Genomic DNA, 26,911 nt, shown 5'->3' with positions numbered 1-26,911 from the left:
GGAAGGCTTCTCTGAGGAAGGTTATTTAAACCCAGATCTGAATGAGGAAAAGGAGCCAGGCAGTTCGGGTGCATCCCTCCTTGTGGAGCCTCTGTGCCTCTAACCCCAAATCCCACAAAACGAATTAATTAGGGAGGGTCTTTGGTGTCTACAGAAATACAAACCCACCCCCATCTCATTTGATATGTTTTAGAATATTTAATATGAAATATTTCATAAATATATACCAATTGAAGAAAAACATGTGGTTATCACCCAGTTTAAGAAATAAAGTATTACAAATGTAGTTGAAGCCCTTCCCTTCTCTAATCTCCTTCCCCTCTCTGTCCCACGGAGATAACCACTGTTCTACATGTGGTCATTGTCATTTTCCTATATGTTTTTAAGTTTTGGTTTATTTGTACGTTTCACTCAGCAAAATATTGTACTCTTTATTTTAAAACTTTACACCAGTACAACAGTAGCTAACATTCAATGAATGGCAGATGCTGTTCTAGGTATTTTACTTGTATTACTTCCCTAAATCCTCACAATACCACTGTGTATAAATCTTATTATGAGCCCCAGTTTACAGGCGAGAAAACTGAAAAGTGACACAATTTGCCCAGGATCACATACCTTGCAAGTGGTAGCAGGATGTGGGCCCAAGCAAGGGGACTCCAGCTACACAAGAGATCACTTGTGTACAAAGCCCGCCATTCTGTTGTATGCTATTTGTATTCATTTGTAAGTTGCCTTTTTGCTCAATTTTGTTTTTTAAAATATTTATCCAAGTTAAGGGGTGCCTGGGTGGCTCAGTTGTTAAGCGTCTGCCTTCTGTTCAGGTCATGGTCCCAGGGTCCTGGGATCAAGCCCCGCATCAGGCTCCCTGCTCGGCGGGAGGCCTGCTTCTCCCTCTCCCACTCCCCCTGCTTGTGTTCCCTCTCTTACTGTCTCTCACTCTCTCTGTCAAATAAATAAATAAAATCTTTTAAAAAATAATAATAAAATATTTATCCAAGTTAATACTTATAATTCTGGTTCAGTAATTTTAACTGAATAATACTTTGAGTATGGAAATACGATTAGTTCCGTCAGCTACTAATGACAATATGTTTCCTGCTTTTTACTTTATGATCACAGTGCTACTGTATTTTGAACAAGTCTCCCTGTTCTACCTGCTCTCTCCGTTGGGAAAAATTCTACATCTTCAAGGTTCAAATACCATTTCTTCCCTAAACCCAGGCAAAATTAATTTCTCCCTCTTCCAAGGTCTAATAGCATTTGGCCATAGAACTAGGATTGGAGTATATATGGCTCTTCTGTTCTCTCATTAGACTGAACTTCCGGAGGGCAGCACCCTGAATTATGCCCCTTGGATTGATTCCCTGTGTTTACTATTGTATTACATAGTTACTAATGTTGCTAGTTCTCACAGAAAATACAAACGTATTAGGGGCTAAGGCGTGGGATACAGATTCAGAATCAGTTTGGAAGCCATGTAGACACTTGCACTCATGTTTCATTGGCCTTTGCAATCTCTTGCAAGGTTCTATGGATGAAGTGTTTGCAGGGAAAATAGATCCCCTTGTGGATTCCTTTAACGTCAACAATACACCAACCTGCATCAATCTGCACCTCAAATATCTGCTTTTGGTGAAGGTCACTGTCATCCAATCAGCTAGGATAAGTATACAAAATCCTACCATATTTCAGCTACTGTTATGGGCTGGAATGACTCCATAATTACGTAGCATAGCACTAAACCCACTGCCTCAGAATGTGATCATCTGTGGAGACAGGGCCTTTAAAGAGGTAAGTTAGTTAAAATGAGGCTGTAAGGGTGGGCCCCAATCCAATCTGACCTGTGTCCTTATAAGAAGAGGAAATTTGGACAAACAAAAGGATCCTAGGGGTGTGCCTGCCCAGAGGAAAGGCATCTGCAAGCCAAGAAGAGAGGCCTCAGAAGACATTAAACCTGCCAACACCTTGATCCTGGACTTTCAACCTTTTGAACTGTGAGAAAATAAATTTCTGTTGTTTAAGCCACCCAGTCTCTGGTATTTGTGGTGGTGGCCGTAGGAAACCAATATGGCTACTCTTCGGCCACTTGTATTGGATGTATTTGAAGCTCCCTACTGGAGATTATATTTCTGTGGGGCTTCCCCCTCTTCTCAGGTAAAAGAGAAGCTTGAAAAAATTGCCTTTGAATCACTAAGGGTAAACTCCTCTTCTCTCTGCAGTAAAGGTGTGGGCCCCTTGAGTTCACTGGCAGTCTTCCTGGGATGGGCAATTGCCCCTTTGTCTGGGATTAGGATATAGTCACGTCCTTTTGTGGCTGGAACGTTTAAGATGTGGCGGACTCCCGAGGGAATCCCCAGAGCTCCAAGGAGAGAAAGCAACAAAGGGTCTGTGTGCCTGGAGTGGTGGACTGTGGAACAAGCCCTAGCCTGCTGGAGCCAGAGTAAGAGTTTATCAGTGAATTGGGGAGAGCATTCCTCCTCCCCTCAAAAGCACTACTAGGATCTGTGCCCTGAGGAACATCACAGGTCACTGTATGGTGGCCAGATGCTGCAGGCTCAGTCTTCCAGAATGATCTGGGAGACCGTGAGAGCCACAACCAGAAGCAGAATGCCCAGAACGACTTCACATCTCCATGGATTTGTTTGCTGGCCCAAGAGTAAGCCCCTGGGGTGTGGGACAATTGGAAAGAAACCCTTAAGAAATACCAAATTCACAGGGTGCCTGGTGGCTCATTCGGTTAAGCATCTGACTCTTGACTTCAGCTCACATCATGATCTCCGCGTGGAGCCTGCTTGAGATTCTGTCCCTCCCTCTCCTTGTGCCCCTCCCCCCTCGTGGCACTCTGTTTCTCTCTCTCTCTCTAAAATAAATAAAATCTTAAAAAAAAAAAAAAGAAATACCAAATTCACTGGTAATAAGGCAGGTGGATGCTCTAGAATTTATTAAGAAAGATAAAAGCAATATGAGCATAACTGCTTATTGAGTTTGTGACAGTTCATACTGACTTCACCTAGGAAATACCCTGTTTTGTTCAATATGGGTTTTATGTATTTAAAGAAGATGTGTTAATGAATTGAAGCCTTTCTGGGAAGGCAGTTTGGCAGTGTCTATCAAAATGGAGAAGTGCATACTCAGCAATTTACTTTAGGGATATGAGGTAAAGGAAGGTATGAACTGTATAATAAAAATGTAAATATACATATTTGGAAATGTATAAATATATATTTATTAATATGTATAAATGTATATATTTAATATGTAAGTATATTAAATGTACTAGTATAAGGTCCATAACTGTAAAAATGTCATAGAACAACATTGAAAAATATGCCAGTGCTAATAACAATGGTTTTCTTGGGCACCTGGTGGCTCAGTCAGTTAAGCGGCAGCCTTTGGCTCAGGTCATGATCCCAGGGTCCTGGGATCGAGCCCCGCATTGGGCTCCCTGCTCAGGGGAGAGCCTGCTTCTCCCTCTCCCTCTGCCTGCCTCTCTGCCTACCTGTGCTCTCTCTCTATCTCTCTGTCAAATAAATAAATAAAATCTTTAAAAAAAAAATGGTTTTCTTTAGGTGAGTAAGACCAGCTATTTTTCCTCCTCCTTTTAATTCCATTTCACAATCTAAAAAATACTGTATTTATTGCTTGCAGTAGTTCAAATTAAAAAAATCCCTGAATCATTAAGCATCTGCCTTCAGCTCAGGTCATGATCCCAGGGTCCTGGGATCGAGTCCCACATCGGGCTCCCTGCTCAGCAGGAAGCCTGCTTCTCCCTCTCCCCCTCCTGCTGCTTGTGTTCCTGCTCTAGCTATCTCTGTCTCTGTCAAATAAATAAATAAAATCTTAAAAAAAAAAAAATCCCTGAAAATAGGGATGCCTCCTACAATTATAATTGAAAGTGGGTTTTTTTTCCCTTTTTAATGGTATATAAAATGACAGGCTTAGTCACTGATGGCATTTCTAGATTTTACAAACAACTGTAAACAGAAAAAATGAGAAAACATGTTAAATCCATAGGCCCCAGATCTCCTGTCCTTTCCACTTCATCAAGGTCATTTGCTGAATCTTACAGAGACATATTTAGCTCAAAATACATAATTTTCTGTGGTATTTGGGCTTAGGGAATCATTTTCCATTAAACTGGCAGGAATATAGGATCAGGAAAACTCGACTTCCCTTACACAGAGTGCAAACATTTGCAAAGCGTACTGTGCCAAGAGCCAAAGGCTGGGGAGATAAATACACGAGATAACCACAGCAGAATTCTTGCCTCTGACCACCTTACCTTCAGGTGAGAAAACAGAAAAAGGAAGAGGAAAGGCATAACCAGATCTGTTGCTTCTGGGATTTCAGACTTAAAGATCCAAACTTGAGGAAAGAGAAAAAGGAGAAAATCTCAGAGGCGGAAGAGCAGGAAAGCATCTTCAGTGTATTGCCTCTCTTGCTCCAGGTTGGGGTGCTCCTGTTGTGTCCCCTGCGGTCCCTGATGCATGTCAGGCACTCTCTCTTCTCCGTGAATGAGTTAGGGAGCCGCCCCATGTGGCCAAGGCCCACAGGTGCTGCCTTTGTCTCTGGCACATAGGCAGCATGCAGAAAATAAACGAGGATGAAGATGATGATGGACAGATACTAAAATAAAGGATTTGAGTTAGATGGTGGTGGGTGTAGGGAGGGAGGGATAATGAAGGCTGTGGCCAGGCTCAGGATACCAGGCAGGGGTGGAGAAGATGGGCAGGTGGGAGAAGAAAGGAATTGACACCTCCCTCCCTTCCATTTCACTCCTGGGTGCTGTCAGACCTGCCAGACAGGTTCACAAAGTTAAGGGAAAAGGAATAGAGAGGGTGGAGAAGGGGAGGCATTCTTAACATTTAGCAATAAAGCTGCACTGTCATAGATGGAAGGAGTTGGGGTGTGGAAACAGATGAGCCTGAGTTCAAAGCTCAGCTCTGCCCATCTTGGCTGCGAAACCTCACTCACGTTGCCCGCCTTCTGTGTGCTTGTTTCCTCAGTGACCAAATGGACTAATCCTACTTTCTTCTGTGCCTCTCCCAGTGGAAGTTTGAATCAAGAAAAATCTTTTTGGGATGCCTTGGTAGCTCAGTTGGTTAAGCATCTGCCTTCGGCTCAGGCCATGATCCCAGAGCCCCGCATCGGGCTCCCTGCTCGGGGGAGAGCCTGCTTCTCCCTCTCCCTCTGCCTGCCTCTCTGCTACTTGTGCTCTCTCTCTATCTCTCTGACAAATAAATAAATAAAATCTTTCTTTTTATTTTATATTTTTTAAAGTAATCTCTACACCCAATGTGGGACTCAAACTCACAACCCTGAAATCACGAGTGGCACGCTCCACTGACTAAGCCAGCCACGCACCCCTCAAGAAGAGTCTTTATGTTAATATTATAGATAAAGGGGTCCCCAAGACCACTCCCAGATCCAATGATTTCTTGGGGGGACACACAGGATTCAGTACATAGCTGTGCTCATGGCTAGGCTTTATCAGTAAAGGGAAAAGGCACACGGGGTGATATCCAAAGGAAAGTAAGGCCAAGCTTCCAAGAGTCCTCTCTGTAGAATCACACAGGACACATTTCATTCCTCCAGCAACAAGTTATGACAACGCAAGTGAAATATTATTGACGAGGGAAGCTCGTTAGAGACAGGTTTTTATTGGGGGCAGTGATGTGGCACCTTCTGCCTAGCACGTACACAAATTCCAGTCTCTCAGAACGAAACAGGTATTCAGCATGAACCCCATTGTTTGTGCAAGTAGTCTAGATAGTCACTCTGCTCAGTTCCAAGCATGGTGGGAGTACTCCTGAAATCCAAGTTCACAAATAACAGCCAAGGACCTACCTTATCAGTAAGCTCTTCTAATGATAGCTGGCCGGGGCCTGCTACGTCTTATTTGCACAGCCTGCTTGTTCTTTGCTCCCCAGGAAAAGAGTAAGCAAATATTGGCACTGATATGGATTTGGAAAACTGTCTGGGCATGTGGATAAGGGACCTCAACATCTTCTACAGATGTTCTAATTCCCAGGTCCCTGTGAGTCCTGGCTCTTCTTTTCATCATTCTTCCTTAATCGTATTTAATCAAAGATTAGGCACTGTCAGCCAAGAGAGCATTGGGATGTCAGCTCTTTTAAGAGATTCCAGGCTTGCTTGGGGCCCAAGAAGTCACCTCTGAAAGGGGCTTTAGTCAAATGCCTTGACACTTTTTTAAAAATTAATTAATTAATTAATTAATTAACTTATTTATTTTAAAGATTTTATTTCTTTATTTGAGAGAGAGACACAGCGAGAGAGGGAACACAAGCAAGGGGAGTGGGAGAGGGAGAAGCAGACTTCCCGCTGAGCAGGGAGCCCGATGCGGGGCTCGATCCCAGGACCCTGGGATCATGACCTGAGCCGAAGGCAGATGCTTAACAACTGAGCCACCCAGGCGCCCCACTTTTTTTTTTTTTTTAAGATTTTATTTATTTATCTGACAGAGACAGCGAGAGCAGGAACACAAGCAGGGGGAGTGGGAGAGGGAGAAGCAGGCTTCCCGCTGAGCGGGGAGCCCAATGTGGGACTCGATCCCAGGACTCTGGGATCATGACCTGAGCCGAAGGCAGACGCTTAACGACTGAGCCACCCAGGCGCCCCTGACACTCTGTCTTGATGGTTAACTGGCTTCCTGTCTGGGTGAGCTTTCCAGAACATTCCCAAGGGAAAGTCATCCTTCTTGTGTTCTCCACAGTATGAGGGTGCTAATATTGGAACCTGAGTAGATCCCAGGCCCCAAGAAGCCCAGCTTTCAAGCTGTGTTGTATTAAAAGATACAGATCAGTAAGATAATGTAATTGAGATAAATTCTGATCTGTATTGGCATTTTTCAAAGAATATGAAAGATGATAGAATTCATTACCTACAGTGATATGTCTTAAAATCCCTTTCCCCTCATATTTTATAGACATTTTATTTTTCTTTAATCATTTTTAATTTTTCAAATCTTTGGATGCCAAAATCTGGGAAAAATATTTTATTTTAGAATAGTTTTAGATTTACAGAAAAGTTGCAAAGATAGAACAGAGAGTTACCACATACCCCCAATCAGTTTCTTCTTTTAGTAACATCTTACATCAATATGGTACATTTGTCACAACTAATGAACCAATACTGATACACTAGTAACTAAAGTCCATGTTTTTTCCTAATGTCCTTGTTCTGTTCCAGGATCCTATTTAGGATAACATTATATTTAGTCAAAATGTTTCCTTAGGCTCCTCTTGGCTGTGACGGTTTCTCAGACTTTCCTTGTTTTTGATGACCTTGACAGTTTTGAAGAGTTCTGGCCAGGACTTTTATAAACCATCCTTCAATTAGGATTTGTCTGATGTTTTTCCAATGGATCCTGTGTTTTGGGGAGGAAGACCATAGAAGTGCCCTTGTCGTCACATTGGATCAAGGGTACATTGAGGTGTTAACCTTGATCACCTGGCTGAGGCACTGTTTGTCGGGTTTCTCTCCTGTAAAGTTACTCTTTCCCCCTTTCTTTTTCTTTTTTTTTTTTCTTTATTTTATTTTTTAAAGATTTTATTTATTTATTTATTTGACAGACAGAGAGCACAAGCAGGGAGAATGGCAGGCAGAGGGAGAGGGAGAAGCAGGCTCCCCGCTGAGCAGGGAGCCCGACACGGGGCTTGATCCCAGGACCCCCGGGATCATGACCTGAGCCAAAGGCAGTCACTTAACCAACTGAGCCACCCAGGCACCCTCTTTTCCTTTTTTTTTTTTAAGGATTTTATTTATTTGAGAGAGAGAGAGAACACGAGTGGGGGGTGGGGGGTTGCAGAGGGACAAGCAGACTCCCCGCTGAGCACAGAACCCAACATGGAACTCGATCCCAGGACCCTGAGATCATGACCTGAGCAGAATGCAGATGCTTAACCAACTGAGCCACCCAGGCACCCCTCTTTCCCCCTTTCTTTTTTTTTTTTTTTTTAACATTTTATTTATTTATTTGACAGAGAGATAGAGCACAAGTAGGCAGAGTGGCAGGCAGTGGGAGAGGGAGAAGTAGGCTCTCCTCTGAGAAGGGAGCCCGACATGGGGCTCGATCCTAGGACCCTGGGATCGTGACGTGAGCCGAAGGCAGACACTCAAATGACTGAGCCATCCAGGCGCCCCTCTTTCCCCCTTTCTATGCTGTCCGCTTTGGAGAGAAGTCACTACACCCAGCCCACACTTAAGGAGTGGGTCATTAAGCTCCACCTCCTCCAAGGCAAAGCATCTACGTAAACTATTTGAATTCTTCTCCCCGGGAAATTTGTGTATTCTCTCCCATTTATTTCCTTACTCAATTGTGCATATCGGTGTGGACTCCCTCCATGTTTTTGTGAACCATTGCTACCATTCATCGGCATAGGTTCTGAAATCTCTCCCTGCTCCTCTCACAAATAGCTCTTCCTGTTGTCATCTCCTCTCTTTCCTTTTCTTCCCCATGAGCTTCCCCACCCCTCTATTCTCTTTCTCTCATCTCAGCCCTCCCCTACTCGGGTAGGAGATACTGCTCGAATCTCCTACCCGAGTTCAGCTGTCCTCCCAACTGATTACCTTATGTACCTAAGAAAGAATAGGTGGAGGAAAGGGGGAGAGCAAGGGGCAAATGCCCACTAGTCAGTGGGCTACTATAGTAGTTGAGGGGACGGGAAGAGGCTGTGAATATTTCATAAACTGATTACTTGGTCTCTCTTACATGCACATATGTGAAAATGATTTCTAGAGAGCTTGTATCGGGGACTGTCTGAGGAGGACTACAGGTGGTATCTCCTTCAAACCTCAAGCAACTCATCATGCCTATTTCACAGATGAGAAAATGGAGGCTCGGTGAGATTACTTGCCCAATATCCTAGTGCTAATAAATGGCAAAGCTGGGGTTTGGACCCATCTGGCTCCAAATGTGACATGCTTATGGGCTGAACTGAGATGCATTTATAATCATAAATTCCCTAGGAAATGAAGCTTACCCCCTAGTTCTAAAAACACTAGTGTGGAGTACCATAACACGTGTTTGTAGTCTCAGATTCCTCCTATAAGGGCTTTTGCTTAACAGTCTTGATTTGTACAGTTAAACCTTATACGGTCTTGCCCTTTCCTTCTACTGAGCTGTACCTTTGGTTCTCTTTCATGCAAAGTCACTTTAGAATTTTAGACTCCATTCGTGTTTCGTTCTTCTTTCTCTAGAAATTAATATGGGGAAACCTGTCTCTGTATTAGTTTTCTATTGCTGTGTAACAAATTAGTACAAACTTAGTGGCTTAAAGCAACACCCATTTATCAGCTCACAGCTCTATAGACCAGAAGTCCAAGCATGGCATGACTGGGTCTCTGCTCAGGCTGTTGCCAGGCTAAAGTCTGGGTGATGGCAAGGCTGCGTTCCTTCCTGGAGGCTCTGCAGAAGAATTTCCCTCTAAAATCATCCAAGTTGTTGTTGGAATTCAGCTCCTTGCGGTTGTGGGCTGATGCCTCTGTGCACTAGCTGGGTTTTAGCCCGGGGCTGCCCTCAGCTACTAGAGGTTGCCTGCAGTTCTTTGCTGTGCATCTCCTTCCATTTATCCTCTCATGCTTTGAATCTCTTACTTCCTCTGCCTCAGACTTCTAGACCTGGATTTGTAGGGCTTATGTGACTGGTTAGACCCACCCAGATGAAATCTCTTCTTAAAGTCAACTATGATACATAATATAACCTAATCACAGAAGTAACACCCCATCATGTTTATAGTCTCAGGTATTATACAGGGCATGTACATCAGGGAGGGGAAATCTTGTGGACATTTTAGAATTCTGCTGACCACAGTATCTATTCCTTTATTTATTCACACATCATGTATTTACAGAGCACTTGATTCATGCCCAGCATAGTTCCAGGAGTTGGAGCTACAGTGATGAACATGACAAACTTGGTTCCTTAAAGCTTACCATCTAACATGGTGAGACAGGGGGGAAACCAAGGAAACAATGAAAACTACCCATTAGTGATAAATGCTCTGCTGAGAGTTAAAATAGGGTAGTCTCAAGCTTTAGACTGCATGGTCAGGAAGGGGCTCTCCAAGGAGGTGCCATTTTTAGTTGCTTCATGAGAAGATAATACAATGAAAAGGTCCATGTGATGGTCTAATATCCATAAGCCCAAGATGAAAGCCCACACCCTGTGGTTCCAGGGTTCCTTCTAATCATGTTTCACACATTTAACAGAGAAGCTTATTTTCAAACCACACCCTAAACCACTCTGCATGGTGTCTTACTCATTCTACTCTTGGCCCTAGATGGTTTGTGTAGCTTTGAGCAGGGTCTCCTAAATTCCCAAGCAGGAGCTAGGCTGTGTGGCACGACAATGGTATGTGTGACTATGTACGCCAATTCCCACAAACATGCTTCTCTTCTTCCCCTCAGACTTCTCCTGGAGTCTGGCAGAATATTAATGGGTGAAGACTCTGCATGTAAGATGCATTTCTCCCAATAAATGACAAATGTTGCCAGGACACATTCCTGCTAAAAATATATTCCACTGAATCTGCATTCCAATTCCCTGCTTTAAATTTGCATAACCTAGGGGCGCCTGGGTGGCTCAGTCGGTTAAGTGTCTGGCTTAGGCTCAGGTCATGATCTCAGGGTCCTGGGATCCAGCCCCACATTGGGCTCCCTGCTCAGCTGGGAGTCTGCTTCTCGCTCTCCCTCTGCCACTCCCCCCCTACTTGTGTTCTCTCTCTCTCAAATAAATAAAATCTTAAAAAAATAAATAAATTTGCACAACCTAGAGGTTCAGTGAGATCTGCCTGACCCAGGCACAGTGCACCCCACATCTGCTCTTGGTACACTACTGTTGAAAAGATTTCCAACCCTCATTGGGCACTTTCATGGTTAAGATGCAAGAGTATGAGGTTTTGGACCTTGTTTATCATCAGGCAATTGGAACCATCAAGGTGTTCTGAAATATACACTGAACAAATACTTCCTGGGTGTTGACCACGTGCCAGGCACTGTCTATACACAAAGATGAAATGTCCCAGTCAGTACCTTCAAGGGACTTCCAGTGTCATGGAGGAGACTAACATGGAGATGGGCAATTATAATACAGGAGGCTTGCTTTAATCAACGAAGTCATTTTTTCAACTAATATTATCGAGGGGGCGCCTGGGTGGCTCAGTGGGTTAAAGAGCTGCCTTCAGCTCAGGTCATGATCTTAGGTTCCTGAGATCAAGCCCCGTATCAGGCACCCTGCTCAGTGGGGAGTCTGCTTCTCCCTCTCCCTCTGCTGCTCCCTCTCCCTCTGCTGCTCCCCCTGCTTGTGCTCTCTCACTCATGCTCTCTCTCTCTCTCTCAAATAAATGAATAAAATCTTAGGAAAAAAAAACAAATAGGGGCGCCTGGGTGGCTCAGTCGTTAAGCGTCTGCCTTCGGCTCAGGTCATAATCCCAGGGTCCTGGGATCAAGCAGCATCAGGCTCCCTGCTCAGCGGGAAGCCCGCTTCTCCCTCTCCTACTCCCCCTGCTTGTGTTCCCTCTCTCCCTGTCTCTCTTTCTGTCAAATAAATAAATAAATAAAATCTTAAAAAAAAAAAACCCAAATATTTATTGAGTGCTTACTCTGTGCCAGGCACTGTTATAGATGCTAGACATACAGCAGCTGAACAAAACTGACATCAATCCTTGCCTTCATCAATCTTATATTCTAGAAGGGTAGATCATGAAATATATCAATGAGATGGTGATAACTAAATAAATGCTGTAGAGGAAAATAAAGAAAAGGGTCCTTGGAAGTATGGGAGGAAGGGAAGTTATTATTACTTTAAAGAGGTAAGGGAAGACAGCCCTGAAAAGGTGACATGGCATGGCATAGGAGGGAGGCGGAGGGGAAGGAGTAGTGTAGGATCTTGTGGGCCATTGTAAGGACTTTGACTTTGACTGATGAGCTGGGCAGCCATAAAAGGATCTTGATCAGGGGACTAATATGATCATCTCCCTTTTGTTTTAAAAGATCCCCCTGCTTGGTATGGTGGAGAGTAAAAAGAAGGGGGCCAAGGGGAAATAGAAAGACAAGTGAACAGGTTATTACGTATTCTGGGTGAGACACAATGGTGTCTTAGACCAGAGTGATAGCTGTGGAGATGGTAGAAATGGGATTGGCTGATGGATTGATTGGAAGCAGGGCTGTGGCAGAAAAAGTAGAGTCAAGGATGTCTCCAATATTTTTGGTTTGAGCAACTGGAAGAAGGGGGTTGCCATTATTTATACGGGGAAGATATGGGAGGAGCAGGTGGGAGGCCAGAGACACCAGGAGTCTGGTTTGGGGCAGATTGGGTGTATATTGTATGTCAAACACTTAATGGATGTGTCAGTTAGGCATGGGGGTGTAAGCCTGGCTTTCAGGAGAGAGGTAGAGCCCTGGTGATGTAATTTTGTAACTTCTAAGCACACAGATGATGTCTAAAGTGATGAGCTAGAACCAAGAGATGGATGCAGTTAGAGGAGGGGAGAAGTCCAGGGGCTGAGCCCTGGGGCTTTTCAACCTTAGAGGTCAGAGAGATGAGGAGCCGTCAGAGAGGCAGGAGGAAAATCAGGAAAAGGGGATCTTGGAAGCCAAGAGAAGAAAGTGTTTCAGGGAGGCTGGAGTGAACAGCCTGCTGCGTGAACAGAGATGGAATCCAGAGCACTAGTACAAAAGGCTGGCTTTAGACAGGAGCGCTGAAGGGTGACAGGAGGGAAGCAGAGTGTCGAGGACAGGAGCAGGTGGGTGGGTAGATGGCAGAGTGCAGAGGCAGGTTCTCTTCTGACTGTTGCACTATTTGCAGTGCTACAGAAAATGAGGCCATCAGCCGAGAGAAGAGGATTGGAGAGAGGAAAAAGTATGACACAGTCATCTGGGAGAAGGGGGACATAGCCTAGAGAAGTGTCGTAGGATGGCTGAACAGCAGCATGGTGCTTGTTGAGGCTCGTGGTCATGAATTTAAAGTGGGACTTGTCGACATGGTTGTATTATTTTTCCCCAGTCATACTGGGCTGCAGGTGACGAGCAGAAGGATTCTTGGATTGGCCAGGGTTGGGGTCAAATAAAGGGAAAGCTGAGCAAGGAAAGAACTAAATGATGGAATCTAAGCTGGGTGCAGGGGAAACAGAGGACATGAGGGATGGGGAGCGGTGTGAGAAGGAAGTAGGATTGATGAACAGGTTGCAGGTTCGTCAGGCAGCAGGATTGTTGGGAGTTGTGGTGCACAGGAATGAATGAGAATGTGAGATACTTGAAAACAAGATCTGGAAACTGAGAGAGCTGGTATGACAAGGTGCAGTGTAGGGGTCAGCAAACAGGGCCGAGGGGCCAAAGTTGGCCCATTGCCTGTGTTTACACAGTCTTGAGCTAAGAACAATCTTTACTATTTTTTAATCTTTACATTTAAAAAATTTATTTTTAATTCCAGTATAGTTTACATATAGTATTACATTAGTTTCAGGTGTACAATAGAGTGATTCACCAATTCGGTATATTGCTCAGTGCTCATCAAGATAGTTTTTACATTTTTTTTTTTTTAAAGATTTTATTTATTTATTTGAGAGAGAGAGAATGAGAGACAGAGAGCATGAGAGGGAGGAGGGTCAGAGGGAGAAGCAGACTCCCTGCCAAGCAGGGAGCCCGATGCGGGACTCGATCCCGGGACTCCAGGATCATGACCTGAGCCGAAGGCAGTCGCTTAACCAACTGAGCCACCCAGGCGCCCCAGTTTTTACATTTTTAAAAAAGATTTTATTTATTCATTTGAGAGAGAGACCACAAGTGGGGTGGGGGTGGGGGGGCGGGCAGAGGGAGAGGGAGAAGCAGACTCTCCGCCGAGCAAGGAGCCTGCCTTCGGTTCAGGTCAAGAAGAAGGGGGCCAAGGGGAAAAAGAAAGACAAGTGAACAGGTTATTACGTATTCTGGGTGAGACACGATGGTGTCTTAGACCAGACACCTGAACTGAAGGCAGACATTTAACTGACTGAGCCACCCAGGCGCCCTAGTTTTTACATTTTTAAATGTAATATACACACATACATACAAGGACAATTACTCTTTCAGCAAGAACAGTTGCTCCAAGAATGGAAGATATGGCCTCCTGGCCTGCAAAGCCTATCATATTTACCATCTAGTCCTTTACAGAAGAAGTTTGCTGACTCTTAGTCTAGACTCTAGGGTATCACCATGTGTGTGAGTGAGTGAGGTAAGGCAGAGGACACAATTGTGAAGGCCAGGTGGCCAGGATATTGGCAGGATCATCCACACGGGTATAGAAACCCTAATTATGACAGTAGTGTTGGAGAGTGACAGAAGTTAGATGTAAGAGTCAAGGAATGAGGGGTTGTGACTTGGGATCTGCAATACCTATAGAGGACTGTCACCGAGAGGAATCACATGTGGTCTAGTCTGATAGCATGAAATTCAATATTTACAGTTCAAGGGAGGAGAGGGAATGCTCTAGAAGTAGCTAGGGGGAAGAGCTAGTCTGTCACTGATCCACCTCCAGGCACCAGTGGTTTGAAGGAGGACTAGAGCCACCCATGACACAGCTGCAGGGGCAGCAGAGTGCCCAGAGATGGCCTGGGTGCCCGAGTTAATGGTGGCCTGAGCAAAGAGCACAAGAGAAGGGACAAGTAAGTCAGTCCCCCACTGGCTGAAAAGCTCTGCAGAGGAAGCCTTTGAGCTGAGGCTTAAAGTATTGGTAGGGGTTGGTCAGGTAACAATGGGTGGGATAGGAAGAAGAGAAGGGATATACAGGTGTAGGAAAGCATGATTTATTTGAACACTGACCTCAGAAAGTCACAAATGAACTTCGATACAGCTGGACATTCAAAATCAGTGCAATTAGGAGCTTTGAATGAAGAGTATTATTTCTTCTTTAGTATTTGCATGCTGGGGCTTAAGTAGATTGAGAGCCCCATGTAGATAGGTAGATGCTCTATAAATGAAAGAAGACACACATTGAACTTTCACATTTGTTACTTCCCCAAAGGTATAGTAGAAACTGTTTTATATAAATCTTTATATGGAGATTCACTCATTCATCTCTCCAGCATTTTTTGAGAGTATCTCATCTGCCAGGCATTGGGGATATAGTGTGAATAACACAAAAGCTTCCACTCTCTGAGCTTATAGTCTACAAGTAATTACATTGACGTATGATCAGTGCTAAGACGGGATGATATTGGTGCTCCATGCCTTGGCATCTAAACTAATCTGGGGGCTAGGGAAGAATCCTGGAGGAAGTGACAATTAATGTGGAGAAATAGATTGTTGTTAGAACAAGGAATGGGTGGTGGTGGTAAATGTCCCAAGGGAAGTGATGGCACTCATTGGGTTGGAGGTGGGAGAAAGGGCTGTTTAAGGCACTGAATTGTGTGGTGAGAGATGGACCTAGAAAGACGATGGGGGCCTGGACCGGAGTGGTGTCTCCATCTTCAAGAAGCTTCTGGCAAGTGTTCGAAGTCTTTCTTCTCTCTAGGCTGCCAAGTCCAAGAAGGCAGGAACCAAGTCTGTCCTGTTCACTGCCTTGTACCTACCTATCAGGCGCTTACTTCTCGTATCTGGCACATGGTAGGTACTCAATAATGGTTTGTTGAAGGAATGTGTAATTGTGAACTGTAGTCTAACTCTCTGAAACTGTTAGTTTCAGTGTAAATACCTTCATTCCAGCATTCTTGTAAACAAAATGATGAATGTGAAAGCATTTTGTAAACTATAAAACATGATACTTGATTTAAAGCTATATTATGTTGCAAATATGTATAATGTAGTACTTCTTTTGTGCCACTAAGAACTGTTTTTTTTTTTTTGAGAATCTTATTAGCTTTATTCAAAACCTCCAAACATTATATTAGAGAAATTATCCAGTTATATATAGTATAAAAGTAGTTTGATTAGGGAAAAAACCTTCACCAGCCTGATCACTTCCTTTTAACACTTCCTAAAGTGGCTTCTAGCATAATCAGGTTGCTTGTTTTCTATGAAGTGAGCATTAATCAACAACAAGTAATTATGCTTTTCTCCTGGTTCAGAATAGATCCTATCTTGCTCCTCGTTGTGTACTCATCCATCTTCACCAGCGAAACATCAACTCCTTGAAAACAAGCAACCTGCATTTTTACCAGCATTATGGCTATTAGCTGGTACTTAATACCTATTGGCTGAATTTTTTTAAATTTATTTTTAAAAAGATTTTATTTATTTGTCAGAGAGAGAGAGAGCACACAAGCAGGGGGAGTGGCAGGCAGAGGGAGAAGCAGCTCCCCCCCCCCCCCCCCCCCCCCCCGCACTGAGCAGGGACTCCATCCCAGGACCCTGGGATCATTACCTGAGCCGAAGGCAGGTGCTTAACCAACCGAGCCACCCAGGCATTCCATCCTATTGGCTGAGTTTAATAAAATTTATTCTGGAAGTTGAGACTATTCACAAATAAAGTACTAGACGCTAATTGTACCTAATACACTTAAATGATCATTGGCTATTATATTACCAAATGCTTCATCTACTTTAACTTGAGAGAAAAGAATGAGGACGCAGAAATACTGAATTTCATTTTTTGCTCCAAATTTTCTAGTGTTTGTTTTGTTTTAGGTCTACCACATAATGAGTAATAATCAATGAGATTATTTTACCATCTTCTTCGAGATATGATAACGAAAAGGTAAGAATGTTGGAAAGCTTTTTCTGACACTTAGGTCGTTTCCTTTTATTTTATTCTGTTACATTTCTCTATGGCCTACTAATAGTTTTCTATCTACAGCATTTAAAAGCTATATTTGCTCTTATGTTTAGCTCTTTAATTTTGACTTAATTATTATATACACAAACAAGTCTCTTGATCCTGCCTCATAAAACAGTTCCTATAGCTTCTTAGTACTTGTTGCTCAACTCTGTCCGGTTCTTAATTTTGGGAGAGTGAGTTTAGACATTTAGAGTGGCCCAAGCATTTTGAAGGAAGAACTCTCTGAAGTTAATTTTTAAATAACCTTTTTTAGACTCTGTGATGTATCTTTTGTCTGCATTTCCCACGTTTTCTTTCTTTATAGTGATAAATTTAAATAGAAAAACCTCTTTGCTGAGGCAAAGAATGAGGGGGAAAATGCTTTTCGAGGGGATGTACTGTGGATTCCTTGTGCCCGGAGACAGTACTGTCATTCATTCGAATATCCCATCCATTATTACAAAATGTGTAATAAATTTGCAACAATTTATTCCACTGCTGCTTTCTCAAGTTTTCTTCTGAACTCATCTTAATTTCATACCTAGGATTTGAGTAATTAGATTCAGTTTAAATGGCTTTCAAGTTCTAGGTGTACGTTAGTGATCGAACATTAAAACTGTAAATCAATAATAAAAGACTGTAGCAAGCGGCCTGAGAAATTGATTTCCCCCCCGACACTCATTTTTCTTATGCTTCTTTGTGATGTGTGCTGAATGTTAAGGTTACAACACTCCCACGAATCTTCAAACATTATGCAAAGTCTGTTCTGCTGCAGAACTTCCTGCCCCCTTGTCAGATTACTGTCTCCAGTCTGTCCTCAAAACTCACCTTCTCTGAGGGCTCCCATTCCCCAATCTTCGTGTCAGCAACTTTTTAATTTTACCGATATGAAATAAGCTTGCTAATTTATTTATTGCGTCCCTCCTCCCCCTGCTAGTCCGTCAAGGGACGGGTCACTACTATTAGCCGGTGGTGAGCAGCGCTGGCCTGGCGATAGCCGCTCAATGCATTTCCGATAAACGGATATATACCGCTTTTTCATTCAGCGGAGACGGATCATTCCCTAGGCGGATGGGACCTGACTGTAACTTTGCATGACTCCGCACAAAGCAGGTCCAAAATCTGTGCAGACGCCTTCTTTCTCGCCAGGCAGAGACTCTGACCCAAGTATCACCTTCCCCACCTCGACTCTCGCTCAAGGAGAGAGGGGCCTGAGAACCCTCTCCCCTACGTTTCCCCGAGGAGGCCGGAGGAGACACCGGGGCGCACGAAGGGCGCACACCGCCGCCACGTCAGCCGGCGCGCGCGACGGCAGCGCGCCTGCGCGCGGAGGGCCGTTTCCCCCTACATCCGGGGCCTGGGCGGCGGCGGCGCCGCCGTGCGGGGGTCACGTGGCTCTTTCCTTTCCGTCTCTGGCCGGCTGGGCGCGGGCGACTGCAGGCGAGGCGCGTGGAACCTCGCGTTGGTTCCCCTTGGTCTCCTCTCCCGGCCCGGGCCACTAAGGAGTTCGCTGACGCCGGGTGAGCTGAGCCTGCCGCCAAGATGCCGGCCTATTTCCAGAGGCCGGAAAATGCCCTCAAGCGCGCCAACGGTGAGTAGGGTAGGGGATCGGGGCGCGCCGGGCTGCGTCGGCCCGAGGCCTCTGAGGTCGAGGGGCCCGGGCCTGCTTCTCGCTGCTGCGCTGCCTGGCTGCGGCCGGAGAGGTGGTCGATGCGACCTGCCCGCCGCCGCCCGGGCCCGTGCGTGGGCATGGTTTCCCTTCTCGCTCCAACCGACCGGGGCGGGCGGGAGGTGCGGAGCCGGGAACCGTCGCTCTGGGGGCCCTTCCTTCCCCCCGCTGCCTCCTGGTGCGTCTCGGGGGCCGCCGTCCCGGAGACAGGTTTCCGGGGCCCGAGTTCCTTACCCGCCTTGTGTGCTTCCGCCCGGCGCCCCAGGCCGCCGGGCTCCCGGCTGCTTAGGCCCCGTGCCCCCAGCCGCCATCTGGGAGGGAGTGCCGGGGAGGAAGAAACATGGCTCCCTCCCGGGGACAATGCACGCGAGAACCTCGACTCCACCTCCTGCCGGCGCCGGGAGCCGGGCAGTCCCACCTCCGGCCCTCCTGCAGACACCTCCGCCCCCCAAATCCAGCGCCGGGCTTTGCTGGGTCAGGGTCCACTTACCCCTTTCCCGTCGCTGTAACTCTGCTTCGGAGACTCTGACCCATTTAACCTGTTACCTGTTTTTTTTCTGGCATTGATTATTGGCCTTTTCCAAATCACATGAAGTTGGAACAGAGTTAATGCTGTAAGAGAGGGACTTCAAGTTCTCGCTTAAAGATAACGAAACTGAGGCCTAGAGAGAATGTTTTTACCCAAGGTCACTCTGGGAGTTAGTTGTTGAGCCAGGAGACTAGAACCAAGGTCTCTAGACTTTCCGATTAGTCGTTTTTTCGCCACAGCGCTACTGCCTGCGATTTTTATTTCTAGTGTACTTAAGCCACGGGCCCTTTCAGGAAAACTTGTGCGGGTCCTGGTCTGTTCAAGAAGCATTTATTACGTTGCCATTATTGGGGTGCACTGTATTATGCATTGCTCTGGTTTTTAAAAACTTTATCGTTTAGAGTTTTTTTTTTTTTTAAGATTTTATTTATTTGAGAGAGAATGAGAGAGAGAGCACGAGAGGGGGGAGGGTCCGAGGGAGAAGCAGACTCCCCGCCGAGCAGGGAGCCCGATGCGGGACTCGACCCCGGGACTCCAGGATCATGACCTGAGCCGAAGGCAGTCGCTTAACCAGCTGAGCCACCCAGGCACCCCTCGTTTAGAGTTTTTTAAGCCCAACAATTTCTAAGTGTGTAGGGCGTCCATAGCTCTTATTTTCACCCTTTCTGTACCCAAACAAGTTTTGGGTCTTATCCATGTTGTAGGTGGATATATCGTCTGTTACAGTTTTAGTTCATGGAGCTTATTTTGTTAGTTTGTGTGAAAATTAATCTTGTGAAAAGGCCAATTTCAGTCAATAATAAAATTAATACTATTGATAACCTGTCAGGACTAAAGGTGTGTTTGTCACATGGTTGTTATTTTAAAAGTAACAATTTGGGGGTTGGTAAGAGTGTGGAATATGATCGTCCACATTCTTTGGAATATAGTACAGTAATTGTTTTAAAAATCGGGTTAAGACTACAACTTAGATCTGATGACTACTCATTTTAACCAGTCACCTAATGGTTAGAACAGGCAAGAATTAAGGATGTTAATTTTTTTTTTTTTTTAAGATTTTATTTATTTATTTGACAGACACAGTGAGAGAGGGAACACAAGCAGGGGGAGTGGGAGAGGGAGAAGCAGGCTTCCCGCCGAGCAGGGAGCCAGATGCGGGGCTCGATCCCAGGACCCTGGGATCATGACCTGAGCCGAAGGCGGATGCTTAACGACTGAGCCACCCAGGCGCCCCTAATTTTTTTTTTTAAGATTTTATTTATTTAGGAGAGGAAGAGAGGGCGCCCATGAGCGGGGCAGGGGAGAGGATCAGGAGGAGAGGGAGGAGCAGACTCCCCCATGCCCCAGGGACACCCCCCCCATCATGACCTGAGCTGAAGGCAGACATCAACCACTGAGCCACCCAGGCACCCAAGGATGTTAATTTCTAGGAAAGAAAATAGATGGAAATGGAAATTTATCACTACAAAATGAACTGCAGCAAAGTTAGAATCTTTTTCTTCTGTTTAGAAACTTAGAATTATATTATGGTATACAAAATGACTGGGATTCAGTTACTGTTCTAATTGCTATTGTAGATCTGTTTTACAGTCATTTGCTTCAGATAGGCGTTTTTTCCATGCTAATAGGCTGAAGCACTGTACTCTTGATGGCCTAAATACTACACATTTGATGTGTTCAGGCCTTGTTTGTTTCATCACTCCTCCCTTCTGAATCTTCATTTGAACTTAGTATTTCAGTAATTTTTTTAAATTAGAAGGGTTTTCTGATGTGTAACAAATCTTAAATCTTTTTACATGTTTTCTGAGTTGAAATAGATTTGATTCATGAAAGCAAAGTTGGCGAAAGCATCTGAAATTAAAGTAGGCAAGATGAGCAAGGGGCACCTGGGGGGTACTTTAATTTTGTGTAGGTTTTTATAAGGCTGTACTGTCTCCTTGCTGTAGTCCTTTTAAAATGTAGGTTGGGTGTTTCTGTAGTATAGGCCTTAGCTTTCAAGTAGTAATTTCTGTACCTTTGATCTTGTGAATGAGAGCTGTCTGAAAGTGTTATAAAGTGAGCAGAATGTGGATGGCACATGGCACTGCTTACAAAATTTACAAAACTAGGATTATAAAAGCACATTTCATTTGATGGAGATAATCTCATTGTATGTAAATGTTTTATCTGTAACAGCCTCAAACACATTTAGAACTAATTCGTTTTATTATCTTAATAAAATGTGAATAAGTTTTGGGGCGCCTGGGTGGCTCAGTCGTTAGGCGTCTGCCTTCGGCTCGGGTCATGATCCCAGGGTCCTGGGATCGAGCCCCGCATCGGGCTCCCTGCTCGGCGGGAAGCCTGCGTCTCCCTCTCCCACTCCCCCTGCTTGTGTTCCCTCTCTCGCTGTCTCTCTGTCAAATAAATTAAAAAAAAAAAATGTGAATAAGTTTAGAGTAGTTCAGGTCATCTTAGCCTGTAATTCAGAACAGATTATAGTAATCACTCAGGAAGATGAAAACTTGGCCCAGCATTTATAGGCAAGAAATTCGTACACGAGAATCATTTGGGAAAAGCCCCTTTTCCAAATTATGTTGTCAGTAGTATGGAGTTATAATTGCTCCTGATCTTGTAACATCCTTTTAATTTATCGTCTACCAGTGATTTATAAAGTTGTCATTAAACCCACAAATTGTGTAATATTGTAGCTTATCTACTTGGTCTGTTGGCACAGATAAACTAATATTATTAAAGGGCAGACCTAAACTTTTTCTTTTAGAGAGAGTTTGTCATTGTGTCCGAAAGGTAAGTTCAGAATGCCTACCCTCCTAGTATTAGTTCATAATTCCAGATTTTAATCTTTATTTCAAGAATATCAATTTGGAAATGAGCATTTTTTAAAACATTGTAACAGAACCTTTAATGTGTGGTATTTCTTTCTAGCCTCAAAAACTTTCTTTTTCCTTATTAGATAAGTAATAGGAACTAAATTCTCCCAGTATGTAAATTAGGGTAAAGGCAGGAACTCACCCTAATGGATTATCATGGTTTCTGTTCCCATTCCATTTTTTTACTTTAAAAACATTCTTGCTTGGTACCCATGTCTGCTTTTTTTCTTGGTGATGGTGGAGGTGTCCTATAAAAAATTATTTTTTAGTGCATTTGCTTTAGTTTGTTTGAATCTCTTGTTTCAGAGTTTGAAAGTGGAATTTGGAATCATAAATCTTGATTGGCTGTTTAGGAATTGAAAATTAATTTTAGGGACGCCTGGGTGGCTCAGTCAGTTAAGCATCTGCCTTCGGCTCAGGTCATGATCCCAGGGTCCTGGGATCGAGCCCTGCGTTGGGCTCCCTGCTCTGCAGGAAGCCTGCTTCTCCCTCTCCCACTCCCCCTTGCTTGTGTTCCTTCTCTCGCTGTGTCTCTCCCTGTCAAATAAATAAATAAAATCTTAAAAAAGAAAGAAATCACACTCCCCTATTTAAAAATAAGAGATTGGGTAGGTGAATTATTTTTAGACAGTTTATTATTTTGTCATCACCATGCTGGGGCCAGTTCTCAACTTTAACTCTCTTTGTGCCTGTTCTATGTTACAAGCATTTTGACAGTGTTTAAATAGGATAGTATAAGATTTAAATCCTCAACCTAAGACTGGGAATTGGGTATAATAGATTGTTTTGGTGCTGCTGGTGTGCTATTTAATGTGGATGATAAATTTTTTTTTTCAAGATTTTATTTATTTATTTGACAGAGAGAGACACAGCGAGAGAGGGAACACAAGCAGGGGGAGGGGGAGAGGGAGAAGCAGGCTCCCCACAGAGCAGGGAGCCCGATGCGGGACTCGATCCCGGGACTCCAGAATCATGACCTGAGCCGAAGGCAGTCGCTTAACCGACTGAGCCACCCAGGCGCCCTAATGTGGATGATAAATTTAACTAAAAACATTTACTTCCAAATTTTTGGCTGATTGAGGCCTTTCCTGTTAAATAGTTGTTAAAAACACCTAAGGTACTGTTGGATTTTAGAAAATAACTTTGTATATGTATGCTTCAGGAAGAAGATAGGTATAGGTCCTCCCCTTAGAACAGGAAAGGCTTATTATTTTAACAAAGTATCTAGTTGTATTACATTTTTGTTTCCTCTTACAGGGTTTTTTGGGTTTTTTTGTAATAAAATGGACTCAAATGAAATGAAAATGGACTTTACCCCATATTGCCAGGATTAGTGTTGACATTGACTTGAATTATTGTAGAGAGGTTTGTTTTCACTTGCATCTGAAGAATATGATTTGATCTAATGTGGGATGACATAGGGTATTGTGTAAAGATAGTTATTTCAGTATATTTTGTGATTTATCTTGTTGCAAACTTGTTAATATACCAGAGCTGGAGTATTGTTTGTAGTTTTCCTGGAGGAAAGAATGTTCAGAAGCAACATTCCTGAAAGATGTGATAGTTGGGAGAAGAAATAATAAAGAATTACTAAATCTGTACATCTAGTAAAACTCCCAAATAAGGGACGTTTCTGCCTGTTGTTTGCCTAGCACAGTTACATGGTTTATAATGTTGTATGGTGTTAACTCTTAAAAATAATTCTTTGTTAAAGATTTTTTTCTTAGGAGGAAAGCAATGATTTTTAACAATGGGAGTGTAGTGTTTTAAGACCTTTTTTTAAAATAGTGTAAACTAGTGTTTTGGTTCCCCAAATTATTTTTCATATGTTCAGTGGAAAGATTTTTTGTGTGTGCAATTCAGCAGTTACTGAATTTTAAGTTGAACATAATCAGATGACTTAGGTTAGATAGCTCCCCTCCCCCATTTACTAAGTTTTGTGCAGAAGGAAAATAAAAGATGAGAAAAAATAGGATAAATTTTAACCTTTGTCAGAAATAATGTGATAGAGGAGTCTTTGCTTTTGACTGAATTTCAAAATGAGCAGTATACATAAAACCTGAGATTGGAGCTGGATTTTGAAATAGTGCCACATGCAGAATGCCTTCAGGTTTAGGTGGTACTAAATTTGTAAGTGTATAATTTTTTTTTGCTATGCATTCTAAAATTTTTTGTCTTTGAAAATAAACTTTATTAAACTTTTTTTTAATAAACTTAATTTTAGAAGGTCAAGATTCACAGAATTATTGCAAGTATAGTACAGAGTATTTCCATGTAAACCAAACCTACTGATATCTTATATCATTTTGGTACATTTGTTACAAGTAATGAGCCAATACTGATACATTGTTTTTTTTTAAGATTTTATTTATTTGAGAGAGACAGAGAGAGCATGAGTGGGGAGGAGAAGGAAAAGCAGGCTCCATGCTGAGCAAGATGATCAGGGCCCTGGGATCACGACCTGGGCCAAAGGCAGCAGCTTAACGGACTGAGCCACCCAGGCTCCCCAATACTGATACGTTGTTAATGAAAGTCCATATTTTTTCCAGATTTCCCTAGCTTTCCCTTATGTCCTTTTTTGAACTCCAGGATCCCATCTAGGATACCATATTACATTTAAGTGTCCTGTCTCCTTAGGCACCTCCCCTTGTTATGACAGTTCCTTAGATTTTCCTTGTTGATAACCTTGACAAGTTTTGAGGAGTACTGGTCAAGTATTTTATGGACTGTCCCTCATTTGGGGTTTGTCTTAATATTGTCTTAATAGAGAACCTAAAAGCAAGCCCACATAAATAGTCAGTTGATCTTAAAGGGAACAGAGTGAATCTAATTGACTGTCTAATTGCCAGTCTAATGATTTTTCTGCCTGGAGTCTTAGCATGAACTAGTAAAAATTTGCTCAGCCAGATCACTGTGACTGAAGTTATACTTGACTTTACTGTGTTTGCTGGGGAGAGATTTTTTTTCCCTCATGATCTCAATTTCTGGAACTTAGAAAGACACATTTGGTACAGTGTAATTGAGTGAAATCCAGTTTTATCTGTAGACCATATTTTGAGATAGTACCAGTTTTTCATTGTTTTAACTCTTGATAGTTTTGGCATGGCTTTAGATGTCGAAAATAAATGTGATCTAAAAAGAGATGGTACTGAGTTCAGAAATTAAAATAACCAATTTAAGCAAGATTGAGATTTCTGTATAGTATACATAACGGATTTTAATTTTCCTGAATTATTTTTCCAGAATTTCTTGAGGTTGGAAAAAAGCAGCCTGCTTTGGATGTGCTTTATGATGTTATGAAAAGTAAGAAACACAGAACATGGCAAAAGATACACGAGCCGATTATGTTGAAATACTTGGAACTTTGCGTGGATCTTCGCAAGAGCCATTTGGCTAAAGAGGGATTATACCAGTATAAGAACATTTGTCAACAGGTATGAAAAGAGCTAGGTTTTATATTTTTAAAAAGTGCTTTTAGTAACTGTCAGATGAGTTTACTTTCCAGAGTTATAATATGCTTTATATCCTAAAATTTGCTCTTAAAATATTTTATGGTTTGTTGAAAAGGTGTTTTAAGGCGCTCTCTCTTTTTGGTTAGGTGAACATTAAATCTCTAGAGGATGTTGTTAGGGCATATTTGAAATTGGCAGAGGAAAAAACTGAAGCTGCTAAAGAAGAATCTCAGCAGATGGTCCTAGACATAGAAGATCTGGATAATATTCAAACTCCTGAGAGGTATGTAGGTTAAATTGCTGATACATTTTCCTTAGTTTTTTTTTACATGTGTCTCCATCATCCTTGTTTGAGGTGTAGATGTTCATTGGAAAGAATGCTTATCTTCAGAATTTTAAATGTATAGTAACAAAACCATACTATTCAAAATTGGTAAGAGTGGGAAATCTTCAGATAGGAGGCAGATACTGATTTAAATGGTTGTAATATGCATTGGGGATTCAAATATTTGAACGCGTGACAGCTTTACAGTGCATCCAAAGTTGTAGGAAGAATTCACACTTTTTTATACTGACCATTGTTGGTTTTGGTTTTTTAATCATATGGCAAAGTAGGAAATCATGTCTAAAATTCATTCCAACTTTAAAAAATTTTTTTTTTTTTTTTTTTAAAGTGTTCTCCTAAGTGCTGTAAGTGGTGAAGACACTCAGGATCGTACTGACAGATTACTTTTAACTCCATGGGTTAAATTCCTTTGGGAATCATATAGACAGTGTTTGGACCTTCTTCGAAACAATTCCAGAGTAGAGCGTCTCTACCATGATATTGCCCAACAAGGTAAGATGAAAACTGGATTTGAAAAGTTGACTTTTAGGGAAAGATTTTGCAAAAGATGGACAAGGTTAACCTGTTTTTCTCCACAGTACTTATTTTATAGTTTTTAGCTTTATTGAAAGATGATTGGCATTAATTTAAATATTAAATAAGTGACTATAAGAAATTTGTTTTACTTGTTAGGGTAATTCTATATGAAATCCACTTCACGAATATCTGAAAGACAAAGTCATTTTGGGATTTTCCAGGTGACTAAAAACAAATGGAACTTTTTGCTTTCTGATAAACTTGAGTTCTTCTTTTGACTTCACTACTACATATTCTCAACCATGCCATGGGTTTATGAGGTCTTTTTAAACTTTGGACTTCTAGGATTCCTTGAAAAATACTTAGTTTTATTTTCATAAACAGTATCACTGAATATAGAACTAAGTCATTTTGATGACTCAGGATCGTCATAAAAAGTATCCAGTTGTTACACTGTATATACAATTGATTCTTGAACAACTTGGGGGGGCAGTTGTTAGAGGTGCTGACGGACACACCCCTTTGCTTCCACTCCTGCACAGTTGAAAATGCACCTATGACTTAACTACCCAAAACCTTAACTACTAATAGCCTCTTGTTAACCAGAAGCCTTACTGGTAACATAAACAGTTGATTAACACATATTTTGTATGTTATATGTGTTGTATTACTGTATTCTTAGGTAAGCTAGAGAAAAGAAAGTGTTAAAATCATAAGGAAGAGAAAATTTACTGTATCAAAAAAATCTATACGTTAGTGTACCTATGTAGTTCAAACCCTTG

At 42.8% G+C, this 26,911-nt stretch overlaps 1 protein-coding gene and 1 long non-coding RNA gene across 2 annotated transcripts in view; one reads left to right on the top strand and one right to left on the bottom strand.

Annotated features, from left to right (window-relative positions):
* Nucleotides 1-7,003: 7,003 nt before the first annotated feature.
* LOC135364805 (uncharacterized) lies at nucleotides 7,004-17,855 on the bottom strand. The gene is made up of 2 exons (XR_010412590.1): nucleotides 14,818-17,855; nucleotides 7,004-7,390 (listed from the first exon to the last, which is right to left on the bottom strand). It is a non-coding gene; the product is annotated as an uncharacterized LOC135364805 (long non-coding RNA).
* A 145-nt stretch (nucleotides 17,856-18,000) lies between these two features.
* Nucleotides 18,001-26,911, top strand: part of EIF3A (eukaryotic translation initiation factor 3 subunit A) — a 37,081-nt gene continuing 28,170 nt past the window's right edge. Inside the window, exons 1-4 of the mRNA XM_045878950.2 lie at nucleotides 18,001-18,341; nucleotides 25,059-25,249; nucleotides 25,414-25,550; nucleotides 25,942-26,105. Of these exons, the coding sequence (XP_045734906.1) occupies nucleotides 18,293-18,341; nucleotides 25,059-25,249; nucleotides 25,414-25,550; nucleotides 25,942-26,105 (541 nt within the window). The 5' untranslated portion in view covers nucleotides 18,001-18,292. The remainder of the gene's footprint in view (nucleotides 18,342-25,058; nucleotides 25,250-25,413; nucleotides 25,551-25,941; nucleotides 26,106-26,911) is intronic.

Source organism: Mirounga angustirostris, unplaced genomic scaffold (genome assembly GCF_029215605.1).
Source record: "Mirounga angustirostris isolate CCGP_5_RB_7025 unplaced genomic scaffold, mMirAng1.0.hap1 SCAF_6, whole genome shotgun sequence".
In the NCBI taxonomy this organism is placed as follows: domain Eukaryota; kingdom Metazoa; phylum Chordata; class Mammalia; order Carnivora; family Phocidae; genus Mirounga; species Mirounga angustirostris.
The sequence above is the reverse complement of the archived record's forward strand: the minus strand, read 5'-3'. Positions and strand labels throughout refer to the sequence as shown.